At 39.0% G+C, this 18,850-nt stretch overlaps 2 protein-coding genes across 2 annotated transcripts in view; both read right to left on the bottom strand.

The window, feature by feature from the left end:
• The window catches only part of CYSLTR1 (cysteinyl leukotriene receptor 1), a 45,532-nt gene that overhangs the window by 21,048 nt on the left and 5,634 nt on the right, over positions 1-18,850 (bottom strand). The gene's annotated exons all lie outside the window — the stretch shown is intronic.
• On the bottom strand, positions 8,400-8,639 carry LOC101649374 (COX assembly mitochondrial protein 2 homolog). The gene has a single exon (XM_045297358.1). The coding sequence runs from the start codon at positions 8,637-8,639 to the stop codon at positions 8,400-8,402; it is 240 nt and encodes a 79-aa protein (XP_045153293.1).

Here is an 18,850-nt window from a genome sequence, read left to right as displayed (position 1 = left end):
ATTTGCAGATATGCCGCCATCATCATTCTTTAAAAAAAATTTTTTTTCTTCTTCCTGTTATTTGTAGTTCTGAACATTAGTCTCCCTCTGCAACCCCGCCCATGCCCCATCTGGTGTCAAAAGGTATCTAAGTACATGATTGCAAATGGAAAAATAGAGGACAAAAATCAGGTGTTGGCAGTTTTTCCATTTAATTCATGTGTGAATTTTTAATATAAATGTGGGGACATAATGCATTAATTCAGATTATCCTTCTTAATGCATCATTTCAACCATATCACTTCTCTTTCAAAGGTCTCCAATGACCTATTAAGTTTCAAGTACCATTCAAGGATAGAAGAATATATTTTTTTTGAAAAGGGAAAATTTCCCTAATTTTATTTTGTTGAGAGCATACATAGTAAAACATAGTTTCTACATTTATAATTCAGTGATACTGATTACATTCTTGCAGCTATATAACGTTTACACCTTCTCTTTCTAACAAACCCATTACCCCATATAGTTTCTATCTAATCTTTCAAGTATATATTGTATATTTGATCCCACATAGACTGGTGTTAAAATAGCTTTGAGATCTGGTGTAGTGGCTATAGGAGAGTCCAAGAATGGAAAGTCTAGGAGCTGTGACAAGGGGACTTTACACCGGAGTTTTAGATTTCAGTTCTATGGTGATAAATGGGATTTCAGGTGTAGCCAAAAAATGACTAAGTAAGGTGGAATGTAAATGGATGTAGTTCTAGAGAAATTTAATGTAAGTTTGTTGAATTTATTGTTAAAATTGAAGATGAAGTTACCAAGGTGACAGTAGGATTTGGGATAGAAAGGAAGACTGAAAGCTAAACATCAAAGCATTGAGTTAATAAGAGAAATATAACTATGAAGTCAATAGATGATTATGTTAATAAGGAAGGCTAGAGGGTAGTATAGGTCAATTACTTTTTGAATGATATAAGAGAAGCAATGGTTTAGAAGTGACACCAGGGAGCTAGGAGATTCTAACAGACAGTCTACACCTCACGGAACAGGGAATATAGAAAAATAAGTACACTCACTCTTCACATATTAAAATGGCTAGGTTCCAATGACCAGTTCACTAAGTGAATATCAGTGTTGTACAAAAATGGAGGATGAATACATTCAATCACCAAATGGTGGATGATCACATTATTATACAACTACCAAATGACTAAGAACTATAGCCCAGCCAGTGTTCCCCTCACTTTGCTCTTCAACACCTCAATTTGTTACTGCCAGAAGTATATAATTTTTCTTTTTGTACTACTGTCATAAATGTGAAATATTAAATAAAGAGATAACCAATAAGTGAGGAGTAAATGTAGCTTTTCTTTGAAGGAGATGATCTTAGTTTCACTTAAAACAAGCAGGTAGGGAGAATTATTTTTTAAACAATTTTATTAGCATGTAATCTGCATATCATACAATCTAATAGTTCAATCATATTGTAGAGTTGCACAATCACTACCACAATCAATTTTAGAACATTTTCTTCTTTCTTGGACTCATTGTTATTATCTGCCTGTTTTTACCCAACCTCATTTGAAAAGCTTTAGGATTTATGGTATAGGTTCCCAAATTTACTTGGCCTACTGCCCCCTTTTCAGAAAAAAATATTATTCAGCATCCCCCTGGCAATGAAAACTTTTGTACTATAGCCCATACCAAAAAACAACAGAAAAACAAGCTCACTCCCTTTGTGTTAACTACAACTTATAGCAACCTTATAGTCCATAATTCAGGATAAAGTGTAGGTATCTACTTTTACAGCCTCTCTGGATTATTCCAGCACCTCCCGGGGCAATATTGTCCACTCTGGGGAACACTGATACAAGGGAACTTTTGTATAACTAACAGGGAATTCTAAAGGGCACAACGAAAAGGATTAGTGTAAAGATCAGCAGTGGAATAAGGAACTAGGAGGGAGAAAACACAGGGTAGTTTTAGGATGACAATGACTTTGAGAGCGGCTGTCCAGGGAAGTCAATAGCTCAAACACAGAATGCAACTGTTTCTACTGCCTGTTCTTTTCCTTTTTCTTACAGTAACTTGGGTATCTGCCTAGTCTGTACTACCAAATTATAGACTTTTTTTGAGAGCAAGGATCAGATCTCATTAATATGTGTGCTTTTCGGTAGAATATAGCAAGGAATAGTACATATGTTTCAATAAATATGTTGAATTACATTAAACTCAAAATTGCACCTTAGATCTATATTTATTTATTTGTTTTCACTGTTCCTAATCCAACTAAGTCATAATAAAATTATATAAAATAATAAAATATAAATATAATAAAATAATAAAAAAATTATGATTTACTGTGGAGCAATGATGAGGCGAGTAGTTTCACCTAGATTTCAAGTTCATTATCTTACTTCTCCATATTCTGGACCAAAAATAAACTGCTTCATGGTAAATGAAGAAAAAAATAGAAGTTGTTAAGAATTTTATTTTACTTAGATCCACCATCCATATCAATGGAAGCAAGTCAGGAAAGCAAATTACATATATTTGGAAAACCTTCTGTAAAATATCTCTCTAAAGTACTGTGTTAGTCTGGGTTAACTAGAGAAACAAATCCAGAGACACTCATATGTGTGTAAGAGAAAATTTTATATCCAAGAGTAATTGTATATTAAGAAAACATCTCAGCTCAGTCCAGGTCATGTCCATAAGTCTGATATTAGCCCATATGTCTGATACCAATCTATAAAGTCCTCTTCAGATTGACACAACACATGCAATGATGCTGAATGCAGGAAGATCACAGGCCAGTGGGGGGAAAGTCTTGTGTATACAGTGGCAGTGGAAGCGGGGGCGTGGGTCTCCATGTGGCTCCTCCAGCTCAAGGGCTCTGACTGTCATCAGCATGGATCCATGAGGCTTGTCCACAGGTAGGTTTTGCAGAGAGAGTGTGTGTCCCACCTCCAGGGAGGGACACAGGAGTTCCCAGAATCCTCAGGAGAAGGCTATACTCACACAGAGGCCTCATTGGCTATGACCGGATTGACACAGTAGACTCTACCCCTTCACTCAAGTTGACAGGAGATGACCTAACTGCTACAATTGCAAAAACTAAAGATGTCATGGTGAAAACTAAGGTGTGCCTAACCTAAGCCATGGTATTGTTCCAGACTTTTCACTAATTATGTATTCTTGAGCAAGTCATCACCATGCCAATCACACCTCCAGGAGTCATTTTTTTTAGCAAGTCAATTGAATGAATCATTGGTCCAAGATCTTTATAATCTTCCTTCCAACTCAAACTTGCTGAAATACTAATGCATTTCAGTTGTGGTGCTAGAGAAGAATATTGAACATACCATGGCCTTGCAAGAGGACAGACAAATCTGTGTTGGAATAAGTAAGGCCAGAATGCTCCTTAGAGGCCAGGATGGCAAGATTTGGTCTTACATTTGTCTATTGTCAAAGATTTTGACACTATTTTGGACACATTGTCAGGACAGACCAGTCCTTGTATAAGGATACCATGCTTGGAGGGCAGTGAAAAAGAGGTAGGCCCTCAATGAGATGAATTGATTTCAGTGGGTGCCTAATAGTTTCTTAGGCATAGAAACAATTGTGAGGATGGTACAGGGCCTTGCCAGGTTTCATTCCCTTGTGCATAGGGTTGCTATGGGTTAGAGCCGACTCAATGTCACCTAACACTATCTTTACTTCATCCTTCAGATGTAAAGCCCAAGTCCGGTTGATTCTTCTTTCACAGTATCTTACAAGCCTCTCTCTGCCTAAACCATCTTAGTTTAAGGCCCTGTCACATGATGCCTTGGCTGCTTGCAGAAACTTGAGGAATGCATCTTCTCTCGCCTGTACATAGTCAGAGACAGGCCTGGTATATTTCTACTTCTCCTTCAAGGTTTGGGTTGGAGTTGTCATTCTCTATGAATGCTCCCCTGTGCATGATTCTATTCTATTATTTATCATATAATACTACAGAGTGCTGCAATTACTCTTTTGCTCACTTGTATATCTCACCCACTTATACAATAGCAACGATTGTGCTTAAATTTTTCTGCCCCACTCTTCTCCTAATTGGGCCATTTTTTTAACAATAACTGTGTGGTATTTTGTGCTTTTGAGTTACAATTTTTTTTATTAACTCCGTAGAGTGGACGGAGGGAGGAATATATTTTATTTGGAAATCTAGGTACTATGATGCAGGAACCAAGATAATGGTCTAAAGAAGTGAAGTGTGGCAATGACCGTGAGGGAAGTTATTGTTAGGTGCCATCAAGTCTACTCAGACCCATAGCCACCCTATGTGTAACAGAACAAAACCCTGCACAGTCCTGCACCACCCTCACCATTGTTCCTGTATCTAAACCCATTGATGCAGCCAATGTGCTAATCCATCTCATCGATGACCTTCCTCTTTTTTGATGCCCTACCTCTTTACCAAGCACAGTGTCCTTCTTCAGGGACTGGTCTCTCCTAACAGTATGTCCAAAGTATGTCAGATGACGTCTCGCCATCCTTGTCTATAAGGAGCACTCTGACCTTAGTTCTTCCAATACAGATCTGTTTCTTCTTTTAGCAGTCCATGGTACTTTCTTTTTTTAAAATCATTTTATTGGGGCTCATACAACTCTATCCCAATCCATACATATATAAATTGTGCAAAGCACACTTATACATTTGTTGCCCTCATCATTCTCAAAATTCGCTTTCTGCTTGGGTTCCTGGAGTCAGCTCCTCATTTTCCTTTTTCCCCTTTCCTTCTCTCCCCCTCCCCCCTCCTCCCTCCCTCATGAACCCTTACTAATTTATAAATTATTATTTTATCTTATCTTACACTGCCCGGCATCTCCCTTCACCCACTTCCCCACTGCCCATCCCCCAGAGAGGAGGTTACATGTAGATCCCTGTGATCAATTCCCCCTTTCTAGCCCTCTTTCCCTCCCGGTATCGTCACTCTCACGGCTGGTCCCGAGGGGCTCATCTGTCCTGGATTCCCTGTTTCTGTTCCCATCTGTACCGTTGTGCATCCTCTGGTCTAACCAGGTTTGCAAGGTAGAATTGGGATCCTGCTAGTTGGGGGGAGGAAGCGTTTAAGAACTAGAGGAAGGTTGTGAGTTTCATTATTGCTATACTGAACCCTGAGTGACCCATCTCCTCCCCACTACTCCTCTGCAAGGGATGTCTAGTTGTCTACAGACGGGCATTGGGTTCCCATCACACGCTCCCCTTATTCACGATGATATGACCATGGTACTTTCAATATTCTTCTCCAGCATCACAATTCAAATGCAGGCTAAGAGCAGACAGTGAAGGAGAACTTGGCTCCCCACTTCGGAGGAAGAAGCAGATGAAAACCTTTTTGCTAGGGGAGTAGAATCTATTAAAAGGATACCCCAAAATATAAAAAAGAGTGTGGGGGATCATGACTTCTAGACTAACAATTTACAAGTTGCTAGAGAAGCAAAAAAAAAAAAAAGGTGGTGGGCAGATCAAAGCTGTACACTAGGCAGAAAGGGAAAGCAGAGTCTTTAAAACAAAGGAGGTGGTAGAAGCAGTCTGGTGGGACTGGAGGAGAGCCCAAAAAAGGCCCAGACCAGAGAACGGTGACTTCAAAGATTAAAGGGTTTACTTGACAATAGAGTGTGTATGACTAAGATTCTTGATAGGTGGTTTTTATTTTAGCCAACAGTAGGGACTGAAAGATTAAATCACTATCTGGATGCAGTTTATTATTCTATTACGGTAAATATCTCCCCAGGATTTCCTTACCTTTCTATCAAATACTAGCAAACACCGGATGGTCTGCAAGTGTGTTGGAGGGCAGCTAAAAGGGTGGGGTGATTAGGGTAGGGTTCAAGCAGAAGAGGAAGTGAGGGAGGCTGGGACTCAGTGCTCAGCCCCTGTAGGCAGATACTTCCTCCACTTCTGCTGACTAGTGTCAAGATGCAGGAAACTTAGGTTTTAAACAGCTCAGTGGGGCCCTAATCTTATTTGGTCAACTCCTCTATACTTCTTCCCAAAAGTTAGTTTAGTTGTACTATTCATCTTATAAGGCAGAGTTCAGGAAAATTAGGACAAATGTAGTAATATTTTGGTGTATAGGTACTTGCTTATGTTTGTTGAATGGATTCATGAATCAATAGGATAATCAGCAGGTGCAGTGTTTTGTAAACTGCACAGCACTATGCAAATGTAAAATTTTCTTACTCTCTTTCCCATTAGTACAAGGCTTAGCTAAGGGCCTACTTCTTGCTTCCTATTCTAAGTGCTTCCTTCCACATTTTCAGCTTGTATTATGCTTACTGTCAGTACCGATATTATGGTGCTTAGTATTCTATTACTTGTATTGAATTTTAAAAGTAGTTTTATTGGCATATACTTCACGTATGCAATTTAATTCTTGAATCATATTAAGAAGATTTGTACAATCATCACCACAATCAATTTCAGAACATTTTCTTCTTGTACTCATTGTTGTTAGCTCCCTGACCTTCCTCCCTTATCCCCTACCCTGCCCTAGGCAATTATCAATCTAGTTATTGTCTAGAAATCTACCTACCCTGGACTTCACATATAGAAAATCATACAAAACACAAACAGGAATCAAACAAGCTAACAAACAAAATCAACAACAATGACTAGACAAAATAAAAGTACCTCAATAGAAAAGAAAGCATAAACAACTTTAAAATGGGTCAAAAGGGAGATCAAGTGATTACATTTTAAGCTAACTACATCTGCCACAATCAACTTTATAGTGCTCTCTGTCTGATAGCAAGGCTACTCTATCCCTGACTATAGTCAGAGGGGATTCACTGGAATCTTAACCTATGTGGGGACCCTGCAAATGAATTTTGGGCTTCCACTGTCATCCATACCCTTCTGCAAACTGGGTGTTTACAATTTAAGCTGATACCAATTCTTCCTTCAGAGTTGGATTTTAGTATTTGTTATCCTTAGATCACATAGGCTGGTGTGCTTCTTCCATGTGGACTAAGTTGATGCCTCAGTTTAGATGATTGCTTGTTTTAAAACAAGCCTTTGAGACCCCAGATGCTGTTCTTTCTGATAGCCAGGCACTATCTGGTGTCTTCATCACATTTTGCTATAGCATCCATGTGTTAGTCTGGGTAGACTAGAGAAACAAATCCATGGACACACACATATGTGTATAAGGAAGAGGTTTATATACAAGAGCAATGTACACTAAGAAAACATTCCAACCCAGTCCAGTCCAAGGCCATAAGTCTGATATTAGCCCATATGTCGGATACCAATCTATAAACTCCTCTTCAGACTCATGAAACACATGCAATGAAGCCAAATGCAGGACGATCACAAGCCAGTGGGTAGAGAGTTGTTAGGTCCAGTGGCGTTGTAAGCATCTCAGTGCTGGCAGGGTCTCTCTGTGGCTTCTCCGGCTTCAGAGGTCTGTTTGCATATGTGGCTTGTCCAGCTCAGGGCACTAGGGTAGTTTCATGTGTCTTGTTAGCTGCAATGTCTCCCAGGGAGTGAAGTAGTGAGAGAGTGTCTCTCCTGCCTCCAAGGAGGAAAAATCGGATTTCCCAGAATTCTCAGGAGAAGGCACGCCCACACAGAGGTCTCATTGGCTATCTCCAGATTGATAGGCTAGACTCCACCCCTATACTTTTAATCCTCAAATTGACACCAGATTAGGTGACTACCACAATCCATATCTTCAGTGATCTCTTGTTTCAAATTTAACAGTACTTTTTTGGTGAAAAAATATATACATAAAAGCACATACCTTTCCAACAGTTTTTACATGAGCAGTTCAATGACAAATGTTAGGTACATTACAAATGTCACCATCCTCACTGTCTTCAATTATATGGATTCACCACCAATAACTTAGACTTTCTGTCCCTTATAATTCTTTTTTGTGTGAATATTAGCATCTTAACCCAAGATGCAGTTTTATTTACGTTAAGTATAAATATTTACTTTAAAAAAGCAGCTCTTTAAAAACCAGAGTTGGAACATTTTCATACACTTAATATGTTGTGATTTCCCCAAACCTTTTTAGCCTAGCTCATGCCTTCAATTTTTAAGCTTCAGAATTCCCACATGGTCAAAAAGAAGACCTAATACCTTATCTTGACCAATTCCAGGAGAATAGAAGAAAAAGGAGAAAAGTTATTCAGTGTTAGCTGGTTGTAGAAGGGGAAGGTAACACGTTAAAAGTGTGTTGGCAGGAGGCAGACCATGACTAATAAGGCTCCACTTGATGAACACAAAGTCCTGGGTTCCCTTATTTCTTCTAGTACAAAAGCAGGTCACACTTTGCAGTCACAGGATCCTGGAGACCAAATCAAACAGATCATCAACCAAGAGTCTTGAGGTCTTCTCTCAGTCAAGGCAGCAGGTGACAATGTACTTCATTTCCCAGACTCCTCTGGGGAATTCAAGAGTATTTTTCGCATCACATCACCATGCTCCCTGCTCCTGGTCCTTGTTTCCACGTACTCAGTTTTCAGGCATTTTCTCATCTCCCGATTAAGATCATTGCAATGACCACAAAAGTTCAGAACGCTGTGATTTTTGTGGCATTCCTTTAGCAAGGTCATCAAGGTGTTGCATTCTTTAGTGTGCAGGTTTGGAGACAAGTCAGGATGCATCTTTAGAAGATGAAGGATCACAGCAGAACAACCCACTTGCTGCCACCACGGGAGGCCTGGAGCGGGGTCCCTTGGAGGTGCACGAATGGGAACTGTCCCTTATAATTCTTATCTGTGTTGTAGGGTTACTGTTGTAATATTATCTCATATGTGTTAAAGATAATTATTTACAAGAGCACAATACTCAAGGGAAACTGTTTTTTAATTAATTGAGCTAAACTCTCATTTGGCTTAAAAATGACTTTATACAATAGTATTAGTTCTCTTGTTTCCAGCCAAAAGGGTCACATGCATTCAATGGATCCAGTTAACCTGGTTTCCATGAGAATTGGATGTTCTGTTTTACATTTCTTCTCCTTTTGATAAGAATTTATTTATTGGGTCCTAAACCACAATGTCCAGTTATAGCAGCCAGACACTATCAATTTCTTCTCGTATCATGATAATGGAGACAGTTGTTCATGGGTGTAATGACCATTTCCTTCTCCAATTCCTGAATCTCCTTCTTCCACTGTTAACTCCAGGTGGCCTGTCACAAGACTTTAAGACTCCTGGAACTATTCATTGCACTAAGAAGTAATACCAACATTCTTATTGCAGATTCCATCTCGTAGCTACCCCAGCGGACAGGGCAGAAGTGCCCCAGTGGGTTTCTGAGACTGTAACTCTGTACAGGAGTAGACACTCTCTTCTTTCTCACATGGAATGTCTGATGGGTTTGAACTGCTGATAGTATGATTAGCAGTTTAGTGCATAGCCAACTATACTACCAGTGTTCCTGGTAGTAGAGACTTTACAGATAATATTGGGCCATTTGACTTCATAGATCTATGAAACCATGACCCTAATCCCTTGAACCTATCAAACCAGTTCCATGAGGTGTTTAGTTGTACCTAATCTGTATCAGCAACTGTTGCCTTATTATTTTTGGTTAAGTTTGCTTTTAATTATCGAAGTTTATATTTGCCAATTAACCCCTCCTCTTTTTCTTGTATACAGCTAGCTTAGTGATATCAGTTAAATAAGTTACAGTAGCTGTATACTTTTAGTCAATGTTAAATTTCCTATCATCATGGAAAAAAATTCACTACTTTTCAAATAGTGATTTCACTTTCTCCCTACCTCCTCCCACCCCTGGTAACCATTGCTTCTATATATTTATCTATTCTTGTCATTTAATGTGAGAAAATACAATATCTATTCTTTTATGAAGGAGCCCTGGTGGTGTAGTGGTTAAGTCTTGGGCTGCTAACTGCAAGACCAGCAATTCCAAACTACCGGTTGCTCTGTGGGAGAAAGAGGAGGCTTTCTAATCCTGTAAAGATTTACAGTTTTGGAAACCAACAGGGACAGTTCTACCCTGTCCTAGAGTCAGAATTGATTTGATGGCAGTGAGTTTTTGTTTGATTCTGTTATGATTGACTTATTTCACTCAGCATAATATCTTTGTGTTTTGTTTAAGGCTGAGTAGTATTCCATAATATGTATCATATTTTGTTTATCCATTTGTCTGTTGTTGGAAACTTGGGTTGTTTCCACCTTTTTGCTATCATGAATAGTGCTGCAATAGAGGCCCAGCTGAATGAGCTGAACCCTACCTCGAAGCTGCCTGCACCCTGGGACTGAGGGCTGGGATAAGTGGATGGGAGAGGAAGCAGAGAGTGGCCGCCCCAGGATTGGGGAAATGGCGGTAGCTGAACCTTGGGGGGAACCCCCGACTTGGTGGGTGTCCAGTGGAAGGAGACCCAGCATCGCCATATATGTAGTGCCTCAGTCTCCACCCTGCAGTGACTTGACAGGTTGGGATCTGTTGAACAGGGATCTACAATTGGGGGAGTTGGCCCAGAAAGGCTCCTACTGCCATCAACAGAGCCCAAGATAATGAGAGTGCAAACTGTGTAGGACAAAAACTCATGAGTTGCAGCTCAAGGTCAAACTGAACTGGCATAGACTCCTCATACTGACAGTGTTTGAAATGCTGGGTCATTGGGAAAATTGATTATAATAATAGTCAATCGACTTATAACCCACGGGGGTGATTGGCAATGCTGTACTTCTTAGTTTATATGAGTTTTTGCTTTCCTACTTGTAGCTTGCTTTTTTTGGTGATTTTGTTTTTTCTTTCTTTTTGTTTCGGGTGTGTGTGTTCTGTTTGTTTGGTTGCTGATTGGCTTACTGCTGCTATCATTGCAGTTGATATTATAGGGTTGTAATTTTGTCATATTATGACTTCCAAAGTAAATCTGAGTTATGCAATATTCTAGGGACAAGTCTGGGATACTACTTAAGTCTATCCCCAATTCAAGAACACTAGTTCTGATAACACAGCCCTGCTGGATACTCACCTTCATGAAATAATCACTGAAGATAAGGGTGCTACAGCAAAGTGTGGTGAAGAAAGTAGATGGTGCCTGGCTATCAATCGGAAGAGTGTCTTGGGTCTTAAAAGCTTGTATTCAAGCAAGCAGCCATCTAAGCAAGGAGTCAACTAAGTCCACACAGAAGAAGCACATCAGCTTGTGTGACCGAAACATGACAATTAAAAAAATTGAATATGGTGAAGGAAAAGTATCAGAGCTAAAGTTATGAACACCTAATTTGTAGAAGACTGTATAGGACAGTGGGATCCCAAAACCCATCTGCAGAGTATCTGGTCAGACTGAGCTGCTGGCAGATTCACTCTAGCCATAGGCAAGAGTCACAAACAGCCTTACTCTCAGGCAGAGACCATTGTAATCTTGAATATGCTGAATCAAACTCGATACTTGGTCAGCTGATATCCCTATAGACCTTACTTGAGTTTGTTCTGTGTGCAAGTATCTCTTACTTGTTCTATGACAGAATTTCCCCTGGTTTTAAGAATATTGACGAGGGTCTTTTCTTTTTCACTCATTATTTGTATTTTGGTCTTTATATTATTATTATTTTATCCATACCACCTTATTTCAAATTTGCTTTTTATTGTTTCTGTTGGGTTTCCCAGTTTGTGACCCACAGGTAGGAGTGGTTGCATAGTGATAATAACTGATACAGGGGTTGATGGGAGATGCAAGGGTAGGGAGTGGGCTATAGGGAGAGAAGGGGGATTTCAGGAGTGGAAAATTAAGACGGGAGTGGGGAGGGAGTACTAGAACTTACTGTGATTGCACAACTCACTTTAAATGTGATTTAACTGTGTGTGTTCTAAAATTGATATGTTAATGATTGTACAATTCTCCTTGATATTATTGAACAATTGGACGATTGAAGTGCATGCTATGTGAATTATGTGCCAATAAAACTGTTAAAAATAGTGCTGCAATAAACATCACTGTACATGTCAGTTCATGTCACTGCTTTTAGGTCTATAGTGCACATACCTAACGGTGGTTATATGGTAGCTATATTTCTAATTTTTTTTTAGGAATCATTATATTGTTTTTTCACAATGATTGTACCATTTTGCATTCCTATCAGCAGTGGATGAGGGTTCCAGTCGCTATATCCTTGGAACATTTGTTATTTTCTATTTTCTTGACCATTGCCATTCTAACAAGGGGTGAGGTAGTATCTCATTGGGGTTTTGATTTGCATCTCTATAATGCTAATGACAATGAGTATTGGTGGCAGAACAGATAAATGCTCAGCTGCCAACCAAAAGGTTGGCAGTTTGAACTCTTAAGGTCCTTTACAGGTTAGACCTGGTGATCTGTTTTTGTAGAGAGTATAGCCAAGAAAATCCTATGGGAAAGTTTTACTCTGTCATATGGGGTCACTGTGAGTCAGAATGGGCTCATTGACACTCAACAATGAACAGCAATGACGAATAAGCCCCTCTCTTCATGTGTTTATTGGTCGCTTGAACATACTCTGTTGTAAATCTCTTTTTGTTTTTTTTGCCTTTTTTTTTTTTTTTTTGCTTTTTTTTTTCTGTTTTGTAAGTTTTATATATATATATTTTATAGTAAACCCTTATAGGATGTATGGATCACAAAAATTTTTCCACCAACCTTTAGGTTGTCTTTTTATTCTTTTGATAAATCCTTAAAATTTTTTTTTCATGAGTTGCCTAATGTGTAGGAACCTATCTTTCCAAGTAGACTGTGAACTCTCATAGGGCAGCACAGAAAAAGTCCAGTTAGTTTTTTACACTACACTTTCTTCTACCACAGTGTTTTGCCTATGTTTGTTGAGTGATTGGCTAGTGACTGACTGGAGCAAAGTTATCCATGAGGATTTAATCTGTAAACAATCAGGCTTGTATAAATGATCCCAGTGGCTTTCTTCCATGGTAATAAAAGATATTGGAGAGAGGAGCAAAAAGATCCGCCTGTAACCCCATTATCTTAGTAAATATGGATTTTAAAAAAGGCACTGGAGTGGGGAACAAAAAGATCCTCCTGTAGCCCTACTGTCACAGTAAGTAGTTTTCTTACTTGGTATTTCCAGGGAAATGTTCAAAAGCATTCTTACTGGTATTAAAAACTGCAGGGCAGCTGATGCTGTGTTTCTCACACTACTCAGACAGTCCTTTTGCCTTAGCTTATTCATCCTTAAGGGGAGGAAAATACCATACCCATTAAATACGGCCACTCTGTTGTCAGACAGCTATAATATAAGCACAGGACACTATCAGGTTAAAAAAATAACAAAGATTGTGATATTCAGGGCTAATGTCATAATATGCTCCTTGAATTATGTCCTCCAAGTATATGCATTATAAATCCTAACCTCCATTCTGGTGGTTATGATTCCATTTGGGACTGGATTGTAGTTGTTAGAGTGAGGAGGCAAGGTCCAACCTCTCTGCCATTGAGTAGATTCTAACTCAGTGTGACGCTATACTATTGAGTAAAACTGTTCTGTGGGTTTCTGAAACTTACTCTTTATGGGGTTAGAAAGCCTTGTCTGTCTCCCACTGTGTGCCTGGAAGTTTCGAACTACTGACCTTGTGGTTAGCAGCCTGACATTTAACCACTATGCCACCAGGGCTCCTTGAGGATGGCACATAAAGATCAAATAAGTGAATAGAGGAGAGGTGTGCTATGATAGATGCCATGATGCCAAAGAACCAGGAAGCAGAACCTGAAAAGACAAGGATCTTTCTCCAGAGCTTAGGGGAAAAAAGTATCTTTCCTTACAGCTGGTGCTCTGAATCGGGGCTTCTAGCCTCCTAAACTTTGAGAAAATAAACCTTGTTTGTTAAAGCCATTCATTTATGGTAATTCTGTTACGTCAACATAAGATAACTTAGACACCCCCATTCCGTGTTACTACATGGCAAGTGTTTTTATCCTGTGTCATTAGATTAATGTGATGCATAAAACCAGGCCTGAAGTCCCCAAAGCAATCGAGATCTTGGGGAACGTATGGATTTGGGTGGGTTGGGAGACATGATGAGAAAAGAGTTCCACCCTTAGTCTTGATAGTGGAAATGCATTGCAGTCTACATACTTTTCAACTTTTTGTAAAGGATTAACTGAAGAGACCTACCTTCTTCCAGGGCTACCTGTATAAACCTCAAATTATCAGCAATTTGGGATTTCCCAAATTTGTGGGCTATTTATCACAGCTAACTCTGGGGCCAGTTTTTAATTTCTTGGCATTTAGATACCTGGATTTTGGAAGCAAGATTATGGCTGCCCAGGAGATTGCTTTTTTCCCCTCTTTTCGGAAGGCTTTTGTTTTTTGTTTTGAGTAAGAATCCAAATTCATATTAAAAATAAAGGATAACCAGTTAGCAATGAAAAGAAGCTTTTAATACCTTATGAAGTCTGAGGAGTTCCTAGGAACTTTCAACTAAGAATTTAGGACATATCACAGCTATTTCTGTTGTTATTGCTAGCTTAATTCCAATTAACATAAAGAACCCATAACAACACAAAACAGTCCTATGGAAAGCAAACGCTGCTAATCTGAAATAGACAGGAAATTCTAAAAAAGTCTAATATTCAGAAGTCTCAAAATGTGTTTCCAAACTAGGTTTTTCTTTCCTTTTTAGGGAAGAGAATCATGAAAAATAAAAGAACGATTGAATGTGCCAAGAAACTTTAAGTCTAGCTCTTAAATCCTTTTCTATTTTTCATCAGTAACATTTATGTAGGAGCTCAAATGTCTAGGATGTATTGATTACACAAGCACTCTAAAGAAGATAACATTTTACCCATTTATCAAAAGGCAAACCAACTCTTTGTTTAAGTGCTCAAGCATCTATAAGTATGTTTACTCTTCCGTAATGTCTCATTCTCTACTTTTCTAACACAGCCTCTTCTTGACTGTCTCTCAAATTTTAAAGACATTTCTTTCTCTTTTCCAGAAGTAATATTGGTGGAATACAAAGAAGGGAGGAGCCATGGTGATATGGGGTGAGATGGAATGGAATGAAGAACCAGGATAAAAGAGTTCTGTGGAGCATAAAGCTATGTTTAAATGGTGACCTCTCTATTAACCTATGAATAATTTTGGGTTAAAGGAAAGGTAACTGCCAGTTTAAGGTTTAAACCATTTAAAAAATTGTAACATGAAAAAAAATTGTAACATGGGAGAATTCCTGGTGTCACAGTGATTAAGTTGGAAATCCATGGGAAACATGTGGCAGTGTGCTTCCTTAAACATCTACAGCCTTGGAAACCTTATGGGGGCATTTCTACTCTGCCCTTAAGTTCACAGAGTTGGATTTGACTCAATGGCAACAGGATTGAGTTTGGGTTTATTGTAACATGAATTTAGGGACATAAGATGTCTGAATTTATATAGTCAGGTTAAATGGCTTCCTTTTATTGCCTTTCTACAAAGATGAAGATGAGCTGCCATCTGATATTACTTGATCAGACTTCTTAGTAATTGTATTTCTTCACTGCAAGTGGCTTATAAATCCTTCTAGTCTTTAAGGTTAATTAAAACGAACCTACTTCTTACGTATTTTCCCAGATCTTATTGAACTGAGAAGACTATTTTTCACTGGCTGATTATCTTTTCATGTAGACATCCATGTATACTGAGACCCAAATAACACTTGGATGAGTGTTGGGACGCAACAGGTGAGGGATAAAAGTGATTCAGGTGTTTTTATTTTAAGTGGAAGCAATTATACCATAGGTATGTATATATTCTGGGAAAATTATTTGTAATATAAACAAATCTGTGGTTAGTTCAAGGAGCAACTGTGGTAGTTACACAATTTCATGTCAACTTGATAAAGAATGAAGAGGTGGAGTTTGCCTATCAATCAGGTCACAGCCTGATGATCTCTCCTTGTGGGTATGGTCTTCTCATAAGGATTCCGTAACTTCTTCTCTTCTCCCTGGAGGCGGGACACATACTCTCTCTGGTTCATTTTCCTGTTGACAAGCCACATGGAACCACGCTGGTGGCAGCCAGAGCCCTGGGAATGCGTCCATTGCCACTCGATCTATAGGACTTTCCACCCACCAGCCTGTGACTTCCTGCATTTGCATCATTGCATGTGCTGTGTGAGTCTGAAGAGGAATTTATAGTCTAGTATTGGACATATGGCCTAATATCGGACTTATGGACTTTATCTGGACTGGGCTGGGATGTTTTCTTAATGTACAATTACTAATTGCTATAAAGTCCTCTCTTACACACATATGAATGTCTCTGCATTTGTTCCTAGGAACTCCTCAGACTTCATGTACACTAACATATTATGGTATCTTGGGAGTGGGGTTCTAGAGAACAAAATCATAAGATGGAGAGTGGATGCTTGTTTGACATCTGCCTCATGGTAGTTTTTCTTCTTTGGCTAGCCAGAGGTTAGATATAGCAGCTTACTGGGTTGTTTTCTGAAAGGAATATGGGAAATTAAAATTTATTTTCTTTGGTTGTTGTCTTTGGTTATTCCTGCTTGAAATGGTGAAAACAAATGTAATTTATGTATATCTTGAGCTCAGGGGCAGGGGGAGAAATTGCCCCTTGAATTTCTCAGAGACAATGCTGCTTAGTGAAAATGGTTTGTAGAAGGCCAAAATGGCTAACAGAAGACCCAGCTCTGGCTTGATGCAGAGGCCTAAGGTCACATTTCATATCAATGGATAGTTTAGATAATGACTAAGATAAGATAAATAAGGATTGAACTTGACTGTTTTAAGAATTGAGTTTAGGATCTGGCTGTACTAGGTTTATACTGTTTTCTTCTGCCTATTGTTATTGATATAAGTATAAATAGAAAGTTTGTAAGCCTACTTGCCTTTGGCCATCAATTTGAATTTTTGAATGGGTTAAGACAAGCTTGCAAAGAAGGCCCTGAAAAGATAAGCCCCACCCAGTGCTTTTGAATACTCAGGACATTTGTATTCAAATTGACTTGCCTAGGGGGCTGTTGACAGACTGAAGAAAAAAATAGGAACCCTCTTTGGCTTTTTGAATTTTGAACTAATGGTTTGTGGCTAAAGCTGAAAAAAAAAATGGAGTTATGGAGGAAATCTCTTCTCTAGGACTGAACATTAAAGGGGGCCTGCAGGCAGCGTGAAATGCTTGCTAGGTGACCACCTGGATCCACTTGTTGAGTGGAAATGGGGGAAATGCAGCAATAGAGAGCCAGATTGAATCTGGCCACTGACACCTGTGGACCTGGTTCACAAGGAATAAAGGAGAAGACAAGAGTGAGTTGGCTGGCCTGAAATTCATGACCTAGCTCAAGGGGATGATGGTTGTTGAGAATTTGTGATGGGGCCCATGGTATAAAGGTGAGGTGACCACTGGGCATCCTAGTGAGGCTAAGTGAGGTGGCACACATTGAGTTGACCAGAACTTGACCAGATGAAGAGAAAATTTTTGAGCCTGTGAATTGGTGCATATTGCCCCTGACTTTATGAATGGCCTGTCCTGGTTTGACTTTGCTAATGGATGCAGACTCACAAAGTTCCAAATGGAACAAAGATTCTTCACATCAAAGAATATGATTGTCTCCTCAGAGCACTGGGTTGATCTAGGTGGACAGTATAGAAATTGGATACCCAAAATTGGGCGGATAAAGTCATGAAGTGGCTGGCTTACAAACTTTAATAGTTGGGGGAATACATTCGTAGGATTATACGGATTATGGTTTAGGTGTTCAGTGTTCACATAACTGAAATTGTTAAGTATGGAATGTTGTGTTCATTTATAGAATATTATATTTAAATGTGGCTGGCACATTTTGGATTGCATGTATTTTAGTTTTATCCTGTTAGAATAGATATGATTTTATTATTGTTTTGTTTAAAAATTATGTATGGCTAAGGAGTTGCGTAAAGGTGTCAAGTTGATAAGGGGTGGTCTGTGGTAGTTACACAATTTCATGTCAACTTGATAAAAGAATGAATGGGCGGTGTCTAGCCTATCAATCAGTTAATAGCCTGATGATCCCTCCTTGTGGGCATGGCCTTCTCATGAGGATTCTGGGAATTCCTTCTCTCTTGATTCTGCCATTAGAGGAGGTGGGCCTCTCTCTTTCTCTGCTTCACATTCCTATTGACAAGCCACATGGAGCCACATTGATGGTAGCTCGACCCCTGTAGATGCTCCCACCACCACTGGATCTACAAGGCTTTTCACCCACTAGCTAGTGATCTTCCTGCATTCGGCATCATTGCATGCGCTGCGTGAATCTGAAGAGGAATTCTTTTATCAGTTAATATAAGACTTATGGGCTAATATCGAACTTATGGACTTGATTTGTACTGGGCTAAGATATTTTATTGATGCATAATTACTTCTTGATATAAAGTTCCCTCTTATGCACATATGAGTGTCTCTTGATTTGTTTCTCTAGTCAACCTGGACTAACATAGCAACTTCATGACAGAGCAGTGTAATATTGTGTTAAATTTAGAACTTGGTGTTAAATATTATTTTGATCCTTAGCATTGAATCTTAAGAATCAATGGACTTAATGGAAGTAATATCGAATGAAAAAGATATTATTTTCACAGAAATATTTCTTAACAATAGAGGAAAGAACCAGGAGACAAAGGACATTTATAGAGGCTTAAATACAGGCATGTACATTTGTAAATGCATATATAACAAGATGGGAATAGAACTATGCACTCATATTTATATGTTAAGAGTTAAGGTTGCACATGGATATTGGGTCTTGACACAAGTACTCCATTAACACAAGAACACTTTGTTCTAACAATCTGGCATTCTGTGAAGCTCACCTTCCCGACACGAGCACTGAAGACAAAATGGGTACATAAGCAAATGTGGTGAAGAAAGCTGATGGT

The sequence above is a fragment of the Echinops telfairi genome, unplaced genomic scaffold (genome assembly GCF_000313985.2).
Source record: "Echinops telfairi isolate 266 unplaced genomic scaffold, ASM31398v2 ScPeMD7_7418;HRSCAF=8456, whole genome shotgun sequence".
Classification (NCBI taxonomy): Eukaryota; Metazoa; Chordata; class Mammalia; order Afrosoricida; family Tenrecidae; genus Echinops; species Echinops telfairi.
The sequence above is the reverse complement of the archived record's forward strand: the minus strand, read 5'-3'. Positions and strand labels throughout refer to the sequence as shown.